The following is a 17,719-nucleotide window of genomic DNA, read 5'->3' on the forward strand; positions in this document are numbered from 1 at the left end:
AGCAAGTGGATACCCACGTCCCAAAAGTGAATCTAGACACAGGTGTTATGCCCTTTATAAAAATTAAATCAAGATGGATCATAGACCTAAATGTTAAGTGAATAACTATAAAACTCTTAGAAAATAACAGGAAAACCTAGATGGCCTTGAGTATGCAGGCGACTTTAGATACAACCCCAAAGACATGATCGTGAAAGAAAGAATTGATAAACTGAACTTTCTTAAAATTAAAAACTTCTACTCTGTGAAAAACAACGTGAAAAGAATGAGAAGACAAGCTGCTGACCGGGAGAAAATTTTTACAAAAGACACATGTAATGAAGGACGGTCGGCCAAAATATACAAAGAACTTGTAAGACTTAAGAACAAGAAAATGAAGAGTGCAATTAAAAAATGGACAAAAGACCTCAACAGACACCTCACCAGATAAGACATGTAGATGGCAAGTAAGCATATGAAAAGGTGCTCAGTATCAGATGTCATTAGGGAATTATCAGTTCACAGTGAGATCATACTACACACCTGTTAGAATGGCCAGAATCCAAAACTCTGGTAACACCAAATGCTGATGGAGACGTGGAGCAACAGAAATTCTCATTCCCGGCTGGGAATGCAAAACGGTGCAGCTGCTTTGGAAGACAGCTCAGCAGTTTCTTACAACACTAAACGTACTCTAACCATATGATCCAGTAATTGGGCTCCTTGGTATTTACCCAAATGAATTGAAAATCTATGTCCACACAAAATCCTGCGCATGGATGTTTACAGCAGAGTTAATCACAATTGCCAAAAACTTGGAAGCAACCAAGATGTCCTTCAATAGGTGAGTGGATAAATAAATTGAAGTACATCCAGATGATGGAATATTACTCAGCACCAAAATGAAATGACCTATCAAGCCATGCAAATAGATGGAGGAACTTTAAATGCATATTACAGAGTGAAAGAAGCCAATTTGTAAAGGCAACATACTGTATGGTTCCAAAGATATGGCATTCTGGAAAAGACAAAACTATGGGGACAAAAATATAGTGGTTGTGAGGGGCAAAAGGGGGAGGGAGTGATGAATAGGCAGAGTACCAAGGGTCTTTAGGGCAGTGAAACTATTCTGTACAATACTACAATGGTGGATACATGTCTTTCTCCATTTGTCAAAACTCGTAGGATATACAACACCAAGAGTGAACCTAATGTAAACTATGGAAATTTGGGTGGTAATGATGTGTCACTGATTGTAACATGCACCGCTGTCCTGTGGGATGTTGATAGTGGAGAAGGTTGTACATATGTGCGGACACGGAGTTATGGGAAATCTCTGTACCTTTTGTTTGATTTTGCTGTGAACCTGAAACTTCTTTAAAAAAATAAACTATTAATTGAAAAAAAAAGTATGTAACCTTATGCATAATAACATTAAATGTAAGTGAGTTAAACACTGATTAAAATGCAGACATCGGCAGAATTAATTTTTAAAAAGCATCATCGGGGCTTCCCTGGTGGCGCAGTGGTTGAGAGTCCGCCTGCTGATGCAGGGGACACGGGTTCGTGTCCCGGTCTGGGAAGATCCCACATGCCACGGAGCTGCTAGGCCCATGAGCTGTCGCCGCTGAGCCTGCGCGTCCGGAGCCTGTGCTCCGCAACGGGAGAGGCCGCGACAGAGAGAGGCCCGCGTACCGAAAAAAAAAAAATTGTTACTAGAAACAGAGGAAGAAATTTTATAATGGTAAAAAGATCAATCCCTCAAGAAAATACAATTACAAATATATATGCAACTAATGGCAGAGCCCTAAAATACAGAAAGCAAAAACTGACAGAATTAAAGGATGAAATAGATAATTCAGCAATAATAGTTGGAGATTTCAGTATTCTATTTGAGTAATGGATAGAACAACTAGACAGAAGATCCACAAGGAAGTAGAAGACTTGAACATCAGCTAAGCCTAACAGTCATCTTTAGATCACTCCATTCAACAATAGTAGAAGACACATTCTCCTCAAGTGCACGTGGAACGTTCTCCAGGGTAGACCATATGCTAGGCCATAAAACAAGTCTCATCATATCCTGCAAAGTATGTTCTCTGACCACAATGACATGAAACTAGAAGTGATAACCCAAGTATCTCAGGTGTAGTTTTAATTTGCGTTTCCTTGATGGCTAATGATTTTGAGCTGCTTCTTTGGTCAAGTGTCTGTTCAGATCTTTTGCCCATTTTAAGGTTTGGTTTGTAGTCTGTGTATTATTAAGTTGTAAGAGCTCTTAATATGTTCTGGATACAAGTCCTTGATCAGATTGAGTTTTGCAAGTGTTTTCTCTCAGTCTGTATTCTCATTATACTTTCTTAACAGTGTCTTTTGAAGAGCAGAAGTTTCAAATTTTGGTCAAGTCCACTGACAGGGCTTAGAAGTAGTAACACTCCAATATCAATGAGCATACCTAACTACCTAGATTTTGGTTTCTAAATACTCTTCCCTACTAAAAGGTCCTCAGAGAAATGGCTGATTCCAGGGCTGAGACAGAAAGACTACAAGATGAGCCTGGAATATCTTGTGTACCAAGAAGCAAGGAAGTGCTTAAAGAACTGGGGATTAGTCAGAAACCTATCAGAACCATGTTGGAGGGGCTTCCACTGGCCAAATCTGAGATAATTTGAGCATCAAAAGAAATAATGAATGAAAAAAAAAGAAATAATGATAGTAATGGATTATAGCCTATTGAATAAAATAAGAAACCATGATATATAAATATGCCATGGAAACAGATATAAATAAGTAAATGAGGGAAAAATGAAAGCCCTTCCTGGGACTTCTCTGGTGGTGCAGTAATTAAGAATCCGCCTGCCAGTGCAGAGAACACGGTTCAATCCCTGGTCTGGGAAGGTCCCACATGCCGCGGAGCAGGTAAGCCAATGCGCCACAACTACTGAGGCTGCGCTCTAGAGCCCGCGAGCCACAACTACTGAAGCCCGTGCGCCTAGAGCCCGTGCTCCACAACAAGAGAAGCCACTGCAATGAGAAGCCCACGCACCACAACGAAGAGTAGCCTCTGCTCGCCGCAACTAGAGAAAGCCCGTGGGCAGCAACGAATACCCGACACAGCCATAAATAGATAGATAGATAGACAGAAAGATAGATAGATAGGAATGCCTTTCTAAAAAAAAAAAAAGGAAAGCTCTTCCTTATGGTAAAATGCCAACTGGTAAGAATGTGAAATGATGGAATTAGAAAATCACTGTTTGGTATCCATCCTGGTAATTATTTCGGCAAGAGTCATCAGTTGGTGCTAAAACCAGTGGGTGAAATTTTGTTAAGGAACAGAATGTTTACATAGTTTCAGAGTATCTCTCCACAAAATAGTAGTATTTTTACAGTGGAGAAACATGGAAGATTCTTCTTTAGCCAAGTGATTGAAGTTATCCTCACCGAAAATCGACATTGTGTGCCTCTTAATATCACACACTGAGAAGGACATGGGATCACTTCTGTGGTGTTTCTGCCAAAAAGTGCACAGTCTGACTCTACTCACGTGGGAATATCAGGTGAATCCAAATTGACGGACATTCTACTCGCCTCTGTGCTCTTCAAAAATGTCAAGGTCAAAAAAACCTATCAAGGTCAGGGAATTCCCTGGCGGTCCAGTGGTTAGGACTCCGAGCTCTCATTGCTGAAGGCCCTTGTTTAATCCCTGGTCAGGGAACTAAAATCCCACAAGCTGCAGCCGAAAAAAAAAAAAAAAAAAAGTCAAGGTCACAAAAGACAAGGAAAGAATGAGGAACTAGACAGGCTAAAGAAATTTGACTACTAAATGAAGCTTGTTATCCTGGATTGGATCCTGGACCAGAAGCAGAAAAAAACATTATTTCCTATGAAGAATCAGTACAATAAGTATCCTAAACTTCTGTTCTGTGGAAATTCAGGAACAAGAAATTCAGCCTCCAAGAAATGGGGAGCATCTCTGCATACTTATTCTTTGCAGTGTTGAATGATTTTCCAAGTGTTTATTAATTATTTGTATTTTCCCTGTTGTGAATTATCTGCCATGTCATTTATCCATTTATATCTTTTTTTTTTTTTTTTTTTGCGGTACGCGGGCCTCTCACTGTTGTGGCCTCTCCCGTTGCGGAGCACAGGCTCTGGACGCGCAGGCTCAGCGGCCATGGCTCACGGGCCCAGCCGCTCCGCGGCATGTGGGATCTTCCCGGACCGGGGCACGAACCTGCGTTCCCTGCATCGGCGGGCGGACGCTCAACCGCTGCGCCACCAGGGAAGCCCCATTTATATCTTCATTGTAGTCATTTCCCAGTCTTGTTTATTTCTTTAAAAATTTTTTTAACTATAAAAGTTAAACAGCTTCCTTGTTTAAAAAATAAATATAAACCATATAAAAGGGTACAAAAGAAAAAAATGAGAGCCCCTCTCGTCTCCACATCCCACTCTCCAGATGTTCTCCCTCTTGTTTCATTCCTTTAAAGTTTGCCTCCCACTGTTTTTCCTTCCTTTTACTCTTTACAAATTTCTAAATATATCTGTGAATTACTCATGCAGCAAAAGCATTTATCTTAATGGACTAGGAAAGGAGAGAGTCTACAGTGGAAAAAAACTGTGTGTTAACCTCTATAGATTTCTTGATAAACTTATGTTCAAAACATACATGTTTATATTTAAGAACTTTTAAAGTATAAAAGACCTTTATAGCGAAGCATGTACATAACTGACACATAATCAGAAACGAGACCACGACTACTTATCGTGAATTAGTGACTTAAATTCTGCCACTCCCAAATGGTTGGAAACCATTACGTAGTCTTCGGTGTTATCCTTTGATTCCAAAAAACCATGTAAGAGCTTTTGTCACCTCTTTGTTTTATTAACAGTGTGAGTTAAAATTGGTACTGTATTTGGCTAAACTGTATGTGGTACAGATTGTGGGTAGAGGTGAATCTTTTCTCACAAGATTGACTAGCTGAATCTCTTGTTTTTTATCCTTAATAGAATAACAGAATTTTAGAACTAAAGGGCCACTGGAAATTCTTCTGTAACTTTCTTATTTTATAGGTGAGAAAGAAATGCCTGGATATAGCAGGCATAAGATAAGGCCCGTGTAGAATAAATTACCTGTTCCTAGCCCTACACAAGTTAGTGACCTTTGACTCCTTTTGTTTCAGTAAAGGAACCAGAATGTTAATAGTGAAGTTTTCACTCATTCGTCTAACAAATGAAGGAAACATTTATTGAATGTCTAAGATATGGCATGTACATGGTATTGTTTAATATTTTAACTCTCAGGTCCCTGATGTACACTTGGTCCTTTTTCACTGCCTCTGAGGAAAGCCCTTTGCTTTAGCGGTCCTGGAGCATGGGAATGTGACCTGGGGGATGAGAAACTGGCCTGTCTGTTATGAACTGACCTTTTTGTTGTGTGTGTGTTTTTTTTCCCAGCTGGAAGAAGAGAGATCTGTGCTCAATAATCAGTTGTTAGAAATGAAAAAGAGGTAGGCTTTCTTTTTTTATATATTGTTTTGTGTGTGTGTGTGTGTGTGTGTGTGTGTGTGTGTTTAATAAGGAAAATGTTAGAACACGCTGTGTACAGTGACTTGTAGAAAACATACGACCTTCTTATATTCAGAAAATTGCATCGTGATCGTTTGGTACTCACAATTGACAAATTTGTAAGAGTTTCAGTATGAATTACTGAAAGAATAGTTCGATTTTTAAGCCACGTTCAGTTGCGTTTGTCCAGAAATGTTCTAAATTAGGTTGTCTCGTATTACACTGTTTGCCTCCTAGTTTCAGTAACTAAAGTGCTATAATGTTACCTAATCTGCAAATAAATTCAGTTATATAAAACTTTCATTTTCTCAGTAATAATGGGAAACATTTTAAATGTTTCTACTAACTTTCTTAAAAAGAGCTTTGTTATTTGTTATTCTTCGACGATGATCGAATGCTGTTCACATGGAAGCTTCCAGTACTTTGGAGTAAGGATAAACGGGCCCCCAGGAGTCATCACGTAGAAGCCTGGTGCTTATGCTTTCTGACGGTCTCTGTCTGCTTTTATAAAATGTGTAGTTTGTGTCTAGAGAAATTCTCTGCTTTACTCTGCATGCCAAGTAGGCATAGTGTGTACCGTTGCTAAGAGCCACAGCCTGTACCGTGGTTTGCTGTAGAGTACATCACAACAGTGACAGGCGTTTTTTGTCTTATTAATTACAAAAAGAAAAATAAACCTTTAGGAATAGTATAATCAAGAATTCTTCTATACCTCAATTAAAAAATAATAAGAAAATGAAATAGAAAAGAAAAAGAATTCCTTCATGGTCTTGCAGAGCATTTTATTCTTACTTGTCAGAGCAGAGGAAGTCTCCCTTACTGACCACTGACGCATGCGTTTATGCTGATGTTTGTCCCTCCTGCCAGCATGGCGGCTGCTTCAGAGTCGAGGGCTGTATTTAGCCCACAAAGATATTTGGGTTCCATAAGCTGCCTTCTAAAGGAAATTAGGCCTCAGTTCAGGGGTGCCTTCCTCCTTTCTTTTTTTAAGACATCCTTAGACTCATTGTTCTTTAAACTTTCACATCAGAATGCATGTGTGTTTCATGACTGCCACACCCCCGGTCCAGCCAGGTGTTCGCCCAGTGCCTATGAGCTGCGGTGACTGGCCTGCCGTGCCTTAATCTGGGGCCCAGGTACAAGCACAGCTCCCCCCCCCCCATGGGGGCCTTGGGATATTTAATTTTCCATGAATAAGGCTTTGTTTCTTTAAAAAGAACCCCATGTATGCAGTTGTCAAGGGTGTGTGAACAAATTGATAGCACTTATTCCTGAGGCATTCTGACAAGGGAATGAATAGAAACAGGCTGGTGTGAGTACTGATGTAATCCCTTTGCATTTATGTAGCCCTTGAAATTCACAAATTTCTCATATCTCTAAACAAGCCACTGAAATATATGGTGGGGCTTGCATTGAAAAATGATGAAACTAAAACCCCCCAAGTTAGGCAACTTGGCCAAGAGCTCAGATGCAGACACAAGGCCCAGGACTTCAGATGTTTACAAGGGCTCTTTTCTCACTGTACATCTATTTATGTTTACTTTTTAATCTCTTTTAAAAATAAAGATGCTATTGCTTTGTCAGTCCTTTTCATGTGACTTTGACTAAATTACATGCCTCTCAAAATGTGATTAGACATGTGACTTTTTTCACGGCTTAAAAAGATAGAACAAATTTGGGTACTTGTCCATTCCTCTCTTCTTATCTCACCCTGCTCCCATTTTAGGTCCTGGATAATTATTACTCTTAATCAATAAACGCAGATAAAGATGATATTTTTTCTGGGAGTGAAAAATGTTAAAACTTAGTTTCTTATATTTAGAACTTTTTTAATCAAATTGTTAATTAATCCTCATGGAAAGTTATGTCTCTTTCAGAACTCTGAATGCAAAGATATTTTAGCTAATATTTTGGGGGCCTTAAATAGCTTCTGAAGGTCAGTTTGGTAAAGGATTCGTATGTAGGTCTATGTGTGTAATAGTTAAGTACCTGTAGCATAGAGTACTAAAAAGAATTGGATACTTTCTTAATTTACGAATCTGGAAAGTACTTAAATCATGAAGATATTTGAAATGTAGTGGTTCATGCAAGAACTGATCTTAGCCAACAGTTTAATTTAGAGGTGAGAACTGAACATACACAGTCAACATAGTATATGATTGCTTCATTCAAACTGTTGTTCATTATGTTGCAGTGCAGTACTTACTCCTGATGTAGGGTGAAGCTACTTATCGTTAGGAAATTAGTATCACCCTTTTGTACTTCGTCTTTTTGCTATCTAGCATCGAATTGCAAGCAACACGTAGTATAAGTTTTTCTCTTAGCTTAAAAATGTAATTATTTCTTTGGGAAAGTGGTCTCCAAGTTAGGGAAACCTCTTTCAGAACAGGTTCCAACACGTCTGGTAGATAAAGCAGAGCCAACCTGGACCGCTGTAACGGATGGAAGTAGAGACGTGAGTCCCTCTGGCCAGAGAGCCTACAGCAGATTTGGGAACCTGTTTGGCTCCCCTCCCTTCTCTAGGCTTTTTGATGTCCTAGAAGGAACTCCAGAGCCATCATCTTAGCTGCGGACTTGTAGAGTCAGGATTAATTCTGTGTGTGTCAAGGCAAGATTCCTGTCAGGAAGGAAAACTGGCCGACGGTCCCCGTCCACCAGTCCTGAAGAGGTCACTGCCACTCCAGCTCATTCAGCTCACTGTGGGTTGCTAACTGTCTGACTGTCTCCAAGCTTGCGCTACTGATCAATGCTCATTTCACCCCTCTCTTTTCCCTTTCCTACTCTTGCTTCCTTTGCTATATCTGTGTGTCTTTAATGGTAAGACTAAAGAAAGTCTATCCACGTTATAATAAATAAATTTCATATATTTTTAGTAAACAAAATTGTTGTATATATTTTTTGGCTGCCTTTGTCCCTCTGTGTCTTGCTTTTGTTTTGTAAAATATTCTCAGCAGTATATACATACACACACACGCACACCTATCTTTTTTATATCTATATACAGCACAGAACTTCAGTGCAAATTGAGTTCTCCTTACTGCATTTGCAGTTCTCTTCATGTTCCTAATATTTGGTTCTTGTTATCTTGCATTTTTAAAGCTTGCCCAGTAACACTTTAAGGTATTTGCTTCATTACTGGAATTTCTTTCTTATGTAAGTAGTAAGGAAAGAATCTGGGTAATATGTTCCCTTGGGGGAAAGATTTCTGGCCCCTATAACCCTTCTTTCATGTTATGTTTATCTTCCCTTCTTGACACTTTTAGTAACGCCAAGTCACTGGGGCCAGCATGGCTTTAAAGTAACACAGGCCTTACTGTCAATGCGATGTGTGACTCAGGTGTCAGTGATGCTGGCATAAATGGTTTAATTTAGCCCCTCTTGGTTTGCACGGTGGGATTTGGGCTTAGAAATCACCTAAGATGGTAACATTGAAGACCTGTCACAAAGATGAGCTGCCAGGGTCTATTTGTCCCTTCATTTGGTGTACACAGCACAAGTCAGGTCCCTTTTTTAACCACGCATCTTTTGACAACTTTTGTATGAGAAACATCTGCTTGCCATCTTCTTAGAAAGCAGCCTCACTTAGAGGGTGGACGTGTGTGGCGATACGCAAAGATACCTGCTCCTTTTTCCTTCTGCCGGCTGATGACGGCCTCATCCCTCCCTAACACGAAGAACCTGTGAGAGCTTGACTGACTAGAGTCCTGATTACAGAAGAATCTAAATCCGTTAACCCCCAAATCCTGGTATTTCTCAGTAAAAGCATTTAAAATCGCATCTTTCAAATTTGAGTTGGATTTACAAGTGAATCTCTTGAAACGGTTTTTATAATAGAGTGAACTACCAAATAAGTTTAATAGAAACTTAAAGAGCCCAAGAGTTATTGAATCTTTGGATAAAATCAGATAGTTACTTCCCAGGTGGAAAAAATGCCTGTGTACATTCCTTTCACTTAAATCTTTGGGGTTTTGTTTGTTTGTTGTTGTTGTTGTTTTTACTTAAACAGGATCCTATTTCCTAGCGAGGTGTTATGCAGTTAGTAATTTAACAGCACCAAGTGTTCATATAATGCTTGGGTGTTGAATTCAAGACATTTTCTGTAAGTCTCAGATTCTTTTCTTACTACTTATTCTGGGGTGGAAGTGTAAGCCACACAATGAGAAAAATACAACACTTATATTTTTCATCTTTGTGTAGAATAGAATTTCAGTTTACCATAAACCATGAGAATTCTGTAATTCGTGTGCCGGATATCTTGGGTCTCACTAACCAGACAGACATTCTGCCATTTCTAACCTGGGCCTCAGTTTCCAATCCCTCCAGTTGGTTCGAAGACATACTGAACCACTACATGCTCTGCATTCACCCAGTTACTTCTAATAGAACCGGGAGTAATTTGGTTTGTTGTGGTTTAAGCCATGAACTCTCACTGATGATTATCTACGTGGATGCAAATGAGTAGGTTGTATGGCCTGAGGGCTGGCCAGGAAATTTTTCTCCAGCTGTGTTTTCCCCAAATATTTTTGTGATACAAGGTCTTTTTTCCTCTTGTTTCACACTGCATGTCATTTTTTAAAAACTTATTATTTCAAAATCTGAGGTTTCCAGAAGAGCTGCAAAGGTCGTACCTGGAGGTCCCACATTCCCTTCACCCAGCTTCCCCTCACGGGCACATCTTACATCCCCTGGTCCTTTGAGCCAAACTAAGAGAGTAACATTGGTCCAGTACTCTTAGCCAGCCTCTAGACGTTGTTCATATTTCCCCAATTTTTCCATTCATGTCTTTTTTTCTCTCCCAGGATCCAGTCTAGGGGACCACAGTGCATTTAGTTGTCCCATCTGTGACAGCTCCTCAGTCTTTCCTTGGCTTTCGTGACCTTGGCACGTTTGAATTTTCACCACAAAAATTTAAATACACTCACACATTTATAAACACATAGTAGCCTGCCCTCTGGGGTTGTCTCCATTGTGTCTTGCCCTCTTCCCCTGTCTTCCCTTCATCTTTCCCTTTCTTTTCCCACTCCCCTGACTCCAAGATAAATGTTCTCGTCTCCTGGAAAGCCCGGTCCCCATCCCTGTGCTGATAACCAAATGCTGGGTCGGCCTGAGAACATACATCCCGTGTGCTGACCTTCTCCCTCCAGATGCCCCTTGGCTTCCATTCTACGCCTGGAAATCCATCTTCACATTTCCGTTCTAGCCTTTATGTCATTACCTTTGATTTCTATGAGCAACTTAATGTCTGTCCTCTTCAGAGTCTATGGACGAAAAGTAATAATCCTTCCGTTTGAATAGTGGTAATAATCTCTGCTACTGTTTTGGCCCAGAAGATCTCCAAAACACACTCTTGGAACTTGCTGAAAGTTACTGAAATTAGTGAGAACCAATCGATACTTCCAGCATAAAACTGCTCTGCATGACATCTGTATAATCGCTTTGCATGTGTGTATTTTAATTGTTGGTATTGCTTGGTAATGATTTATTCAAGAAGTAACAGAATTCATCTGGGGGGGTTAGATTTTTAAAGTAATTCTTTGGGGGTGCAACAGTCTTGTTTTTTAATTCTGCGTCTTCCAAAGTTATTAACTTGTTTCTTTAAATTCATACGGATACAATGATATGCAGATTCTGGCATGTCTCTGCATAGGTAAACTTTTTCTCCCCTCACAGTAAGTAAAATTTCAAGTAACATTCTGCAAGCGTAATAGCCTTAACCCCCTGTAAAACTTCCCCGTGATACTTTATCCCTGTAAATTAGCTAAAGTTAATTGCGCGTTTGTTCTAGGACAGTTGTCCACTGACCGCTCTCTCGGTTGATTTCTGGAATTTTTAACTCTTTGGTCTTTTAGAGAATCCAAGCTAATAAAAGACGCAGATGAAGAAAAGGCTTCCTTGCAGAAATCCATCAGTATTACTAGTGCCTTACTCACAGAAAAGGATGCAGAGCTGGAAAAGCTGAGGAATGAGGTAGAGTACCACCTCGGGGACCCTGGCGGTACCCGTCCGTGTTCCGACCGGAAGCTAAGCCAAGCCGTGTGTTGCAGGTCACAGCGCTCAGGGGAGAGAACGCCTCCGCCAAGTCCTTGCGCGCAGTCGTTCAGTCTCTAGAGTCCGACAAGGCGAAGCTTGAGCTCAAGGTAAAGAACTTGGAGCTTCAACTCAAAGAACACAAGAGGCAGCTCAGCAGCTCGTCAGGTAAAATGGCCACGTGCTTCCTCCCGACACCGCTGCTTCCCGCAGACGCGGGGTTCGTGGCGGGCGCACCCTTTGTAGGCGGCTGCTGCGCCGCGCCGACGGGGCCGCTCTGTGCCGGGCCCGCCCGCCTGTAGTCGGATGAGGCCCCACGCAGAGGGGCGCGCCTGCCGGTCCCCACTTCCGGACCTTCCCGTGGTCCTGAGCATCGGCAGAAGTTTGTATAAGACAGTGGGTGATAACTGCCACCCCAGCAGCAGCCGCGGCTTCTGCAGGTGCCCTGCCGGGGAGGAGGAAATGACGGCCGTGACCGTGACCGGCGTTCCTCCCCGCAGCGGGCCGGCCTGAGAGAGGACGACCGTGTCCGAGGGGTCCAGAGAGGAGACAGGAACTTCAAACGTGTTCTCAGAGAGGCGCATGTGCGGATTCCACATGAGAATGTGTTTCTGACACTGGCCCTTTCAATGCAGTAACAAGGAAATAAGATTGCAATTTTTAAAAAATCCCCCCTCCACTTTTTTTTTCTTTTTTTTAAATATAAGGTAATACTGATACTCAGGCAGAAGAGGATGAAAGAGCCCAGGAGAGCCAGGTAATATTCCTTCCTTTTGCTTTGCTTACTTGCTATTTTTAAAATATAATTTAATCTTTTGAATAGGTAATGTATTCATATGTTCTAAACATTAAACAACGTTAAAAATACGTACAGTAAAAATAAAAAAAAAATCTCCCTCCAAACACCATCTCCTGCTCAGTTCCCAGCCCCCCAAACAGGTAATCAGGGTTATTAATGTCTTTTTTATTTTTTCAGAGATTTTTAAAATGTACATACAAGCCAAGATTAATAGTCTTTCCACCTCCTTTTTTTTACACATATGGGGGCATATTACATAAACTGATCTGCACTTCGCTTTTTATAGCTGTATAGTATTCCGTTATGTGGGTGTACCGTAATTTAATCAGGCCTTATTGGTTGACATGACATTTGGGATGTTTTCTGATCTTTTAGGTGTATTATAAACAATGCTATAATGAACTGTCTTGAACACCTATCATTTTACAGATATACTAATATTTCTTTAGGATAAATTCATAGAAGTAGAATTGCTCCATAAAAGGTTCCTTCCTCATCTTTACCTTAAAAAGATAGGGCTCTTGAAAACTGTTTCCTAAAGCCAAAATTATCAAAATAGCCTTAGTTTTAAAAATGGTATTATATGGAGGCAAACTATTCTGTTTTTGGAAATGTATAGCCCACAAGCAACAAACATCTATTTTCAATTTTTATTATATATTTTGGACATACTTGTCTCATTCAAAATTCAAAGGTACAAAAGCCTTCTTTCACTTTTAAATAAAAGAGAAACTCAGTGCATTAGTGATTTGTTTTAGTTATGACATCTCCTTTGAAAGGCATGTAAGGATTCAACGCACAGCCTAATTTACCCTGAATAGCATTGTCTCTGCTTAGTTTGTATGTCTGATGAGCACAAACTTAATTCACAATGTTTTCTCTTTCCCCCTTCCTTTCCGCTTCCGTTTGTTTCATCTGCCACTGCCAACGCTTTTCTTCCAATCAGCAAATGGTTTGTTTTATGTTTCCTAATTTGTGAGCACGTGTGTGTGTGTGTGGTTTCCCACTGTACTTACATCCATTTTGTGGCTTTTTCCCCCCTTTCTGATATGTATCTGCTAACAGGGTAAAGTCTTTAGAAAATACAGTTTGAGAAGTGAGATGAGATTCAGTGGGTCTTGCCTTCAATGGCAGAAGGGAGATTCTGCAGAGAATCACAAAGCTAGTGATTTCTAGCTTTGTTTCATAACTGCCCCAGCAGGAGAAAAAGGCCAGACATTTCCTTAAAAAGTGGATGTGTATGTATGAGTATATACACACACACAGACGTATTTTTTAATACTGTAAAATGGGATTTTTTTCCCCAATGGACATTTAGAGAAATGAGACCTTTGTATCTGTGGAAGAAGGAAGAAACTTACGGATTTTTTTCTTTTCTTGACTGCACCATGCGGCATGTGGGATCTAGTTCCCTGACTGGGGATCGAACCCTCGCTCCTTGCATTGGAAGCGCAGAGTCTTAACCGCTGGACCGTCAGGGAAGTCCCGAAACTTACTGATTTTAAATTAAAGTGCCCTTGCTTTGCCAGGTTAGGACAAGAGCGTTTCCTCCTGGTGGGCAGTCATCTCGTTATCCCACTGCCCCAATTCTGGGCCCAGGTGGCCTGAATGCTGCCCCTTCAGTGTGTGGCCACACCTCCTCAGGTGAAAGAGAGCTTAAGCCTTCTCTTTAAAACGCCTTCCTTTTTCTCTGAAGACCTATTTACCATCCCACCATGACTAATAAGTGAGTGTTAAGTCGTAGTTGGAGGAGAATTTCCATGAGCTTTTTGAAATCTACAGAACATAAAAGTCCTGGCTTAGTTGTAGTTTAGTGTAATAAGTAACTGGTTACGCTTTCTGTACAGTGTGTGTGTGTGTGTGTGAACATAATCTAAAACACGGTTGAGTCATGGCTGCTGTGGGCCCCTGCGACTCCAGCATATACTCTGCAGCCACAGCCTGAGAGTGTACTTGTAGACTTCTTGATACTCCAGCGGACACATTTCAGACATTTTACACATCTGCTTTTGTTTTTTCCTAAAAAATCAGATTGATTTCCTAAATTCAGTAATAGTGGACCTTCAGAGGAAGAATCAGGATCTCAAGATGAAGGTGGAGATGATGTCGGAAGCAGCCCTGAATGGGAACGGTGACGACATGAACAATTATGACAGGTATTTCACGTCCAGCGATACTGAGCAGAACCTTAGTTCCATCTAAATAAATGTGTGTTTTTAAAGTTAGGTTCTCCAGACAGAGGACAAATATCGCATGATATCGCTTCTAGGTGGAATCTAAAAAAATGGTACAAACAGAAATAGAGTTACAGATGTAGAAAACAAACTTACAGTTACCAGGGGGTAAAGCCGGGGGAGGGATAAATTGGGAGATTGGGATTGACATCTACACACTACTGTATTTAAAATAGATAACTATATAACTAATAAGGACCTACAGTATAGCACAGGGAACTCTACTCAGTACTCTGTGGTGACCTATATGGGAAAAGAATCTAAAAAAGTGGAATTATATACATGTATGGCTGATTCACTTTGTGTACAGCAGAAGGTAACACAACATTGTAAATCAACTGTACTCCAATAAAAAATTTTAAAAAATAATATATATATGTATAACTGAGTCACTCTGCTATACAGCAGAAATTAACAAAACGTTGTAAATCAACTATACGTCATCAGTAATATTAAAAAAAAAAAAGGCTCTCCAGTGGATTGGAGAAACAGTTGCTTTGTGGTCATTTGGCCATAAATTGACTTCCACAAATCTGGCAGGAGAGTGAAAATGGTTTGATGTGAAAATTTAAAACGTGGACCGTAGTACTTAAACACTTGAGGCTCCCAGACTTGGCCATAATTCTTGCTTATTTTTTGTTCATTACAAGTGATACTGTCTCTTGAATTTCTTCTGATGGAGATGGGTTTCTGATTATGCACATTAACATTTGTAGTGATGACCAGGAGAAACAGTCCAAGAAGAAACCTCGCCTCTTCTGTGACATATGTGACTGCTTTGATCTCCACGACACAGAGGATTGTCCTACCCAGGCACAGATGTCTGAGGACCCCCCCCATTCCACACACCACGGCAGTCGGAGCGAGGAACGCCCCTACTGTGAAATCTGTGAGATGTTCGGGCACTGGGCAACCAACTGCAATGACGACGAGACTTTCTGATGAAGCCTCACATCCAGAACTGGGCTTTCTCAGATGCACTAGCTTAGGCAACTGACCACCAGCATTGTGTGTGCAGACTTCAGGAGAACTCATGTTATTTTGGACCCCCCATCAACAAATCTAAGAAAATAATTTGATCTTCAACAAATCTCCCTTTTAGTCTCCCCTTATAAGTTTATCAGTTAGAATAATCAATAGGTGAGTTTTCACCTCTGATTTTGTCTTCTTGAATTTAAAAAGTATTAACAAGACATTGCACCAGATGCCATTACATTAATTGTCCCTAGGGAGACCTCAGAGAACGACTCCTACCCTCACAATACCTTATTTAAGTAACTTTAAATTATGCTGTTACTTTTCATATTTGCACTAAAATATTTCCAGGCTGCGTTTGTATATTTAGATGTTTTGGTTAAACTTTGACACTGGAATGATTTGAAAAAATGTGCCACTTTGCATATTCATCTACTCATTTAAATATTTTATACTTAAAGAAATATCTGAGCTCTTTGCACTACCTGATATCAGTAGTGCCTTTATTTCAGGCTTGATGATACTTAGGTGTGATTATAAAATCATGAAACAGGTAAAGGGAGGGGGAAGCCCCCAAACTGCTGTGGGGACATTTTATAATCTCTATGCTGCACCCACTTACTCTTCTATGGTGTTTTTTGTTTATTGGTTTTGCATAATTTCAGCTTCTATATATTATATGTATATATTTTTGTAAAATCTCTATTTTGGGAAAAAACATATACAATGTGTCTTTCTTTTCAGATTTTTACCTTTATGAAAAAGAAAACACTTAAAATGTTCATCAGGACCTAACAGACTAGGCCAGAAATAGCATCACGTGGCTTTGCAGCTCCTTGTTCTTTGTGTTTTCATTCTATTTCATCAGATATAAATAACTGGGAGAATTCTCTCCAGATTTTTTTTTCCTTCTCCAGCAGATAGCCCCAGCAGTCAGTTAATTAGATAATAAGCCACTATAAAACACCTAAATTAACCAATCTACAATCTTTACACGTTTTTTTTTTTACTGTGTTTTTAGATGAATGTACGATGAGAAATTCAACATTAATAATTTTGGATTTTCTTATCACAAAAAATAAACTGAAGGACCTCAACCACAAGAAGTTTATCACCCAGTTTGAATCTATTTATCTTCATTTGAATGTCTCCTAGAATATGTAAAAAGTAATAAATAAATGTATCTTCCATGAGACATGTATAATAAGAACTTCTATAATTGTATATATGCCTTTGATGTATTTTCCTCTCAAGATTATCAACTATGTGTTTGACAAGTGAAAAATCTGTAGTCAGTTGAAATTTGGGGTTATAAACATATTATAATAGGAACTGTTTCACAAACACAATATGTAAAGCAATATTAAAATCTGAGCAAACAAGTGTTCTGTATCTACTTTAATAAATGGTTATTCTTTTTGGCCAGTGTAGTAAACTGGTATTATTCTCAGGTTTATTTGTCATAATGGTTTTTCTTTAAGTGAGCGAGCACTAGAGACCCAAATAGCAATTTCTACTGCAGTCTGTTGATAAACTGCTTTTAAGAAATTATCTCAAAGCATTCTATGACCCATTCAGCATAAGATCAATACCCAAGGTGGTTACCCGTTGCTATGTCTCACTACGTTACCTGACAGAAATGTAAGTGGCACCAGGTAGTACCCACTACCTATTACAGCATGAAGTTTTGGAAGGAAACTCTGTGAAAGCTGTTGTGCTATTTTCCAAAATGATAACTGAACCAAGCAATCTGTTTTATGAGCTCTGACCCCCCCCCCCACACACAGGTAGATATTTCCAAAGCAGAGTTACCAGCTGGACATTATTCTGACCTAAAAATAACCCCGACAGTGGTCCTTGACTTCAGCTTTGACCGAATTGATGAAAAGACTCAAAACTATGAACTACATTTGTTGTGGTGACCATTTCACAACATATACGTATATCAAATCATTATGTTGTACACCTAAAATTAATATTAAATATCCATTATGTCAATTAAAAATACATTTTAAAAGGAAAAAAACTCGAACACTAAACAAGTCTGTGATATTTATAGGGCAACTGCGGTAGTACTGCAGTATCACCAGTTGGGTCTTTACACAAATAAAACACCTCTGTTGATCGTTTAGAATCC

The 17,719-nt window shown here is 39.8% G+C and overlaps 1 protein-coding gene across 1 annotated transcript in view; it reads left to right on the forward strand.

The window, feature by feature from the left end:
* CLIP1 (CAP-Gly domain containing linker protein 1) overlaps positions 1–17,003 on the forward strand; it is a 119,360-nt gene extending 102,357 nt beyond the window's left edge. The window contains 6 exon segments of the mRNA XM_082667142.1: positions 5,437–5,489; positions 11,397–11,514; positions 11,592–11,742; positions 12,282–12,331; positions 14,405–14,529; positions 15,324–17,003. Coding sequence (XP_082523268.1) covers positions 5,437–5,489; positions 11,397–11,514; positions 11,592–11,742; positions 12,282–12,331; positions 14,405–14,529; positions 15,324–15,549 — 723 coding nt within the window. The 3' untranslated portion in view covers positions 15,550–17,003.
* Positions 17,004–17,719: the final 716 nt, after the last annotated feature.

This window comes from Grampus griseus, assembly GCF_964374135.1.
Source record: "Grampus griseus genome assembly, chromosome: 12".
Lineage (NCBI taxonomy): Eukaryota > Metazoa > Chordata > Mammalia > Artiodactyla > Delphinidae > Grampus > Grampus griseus.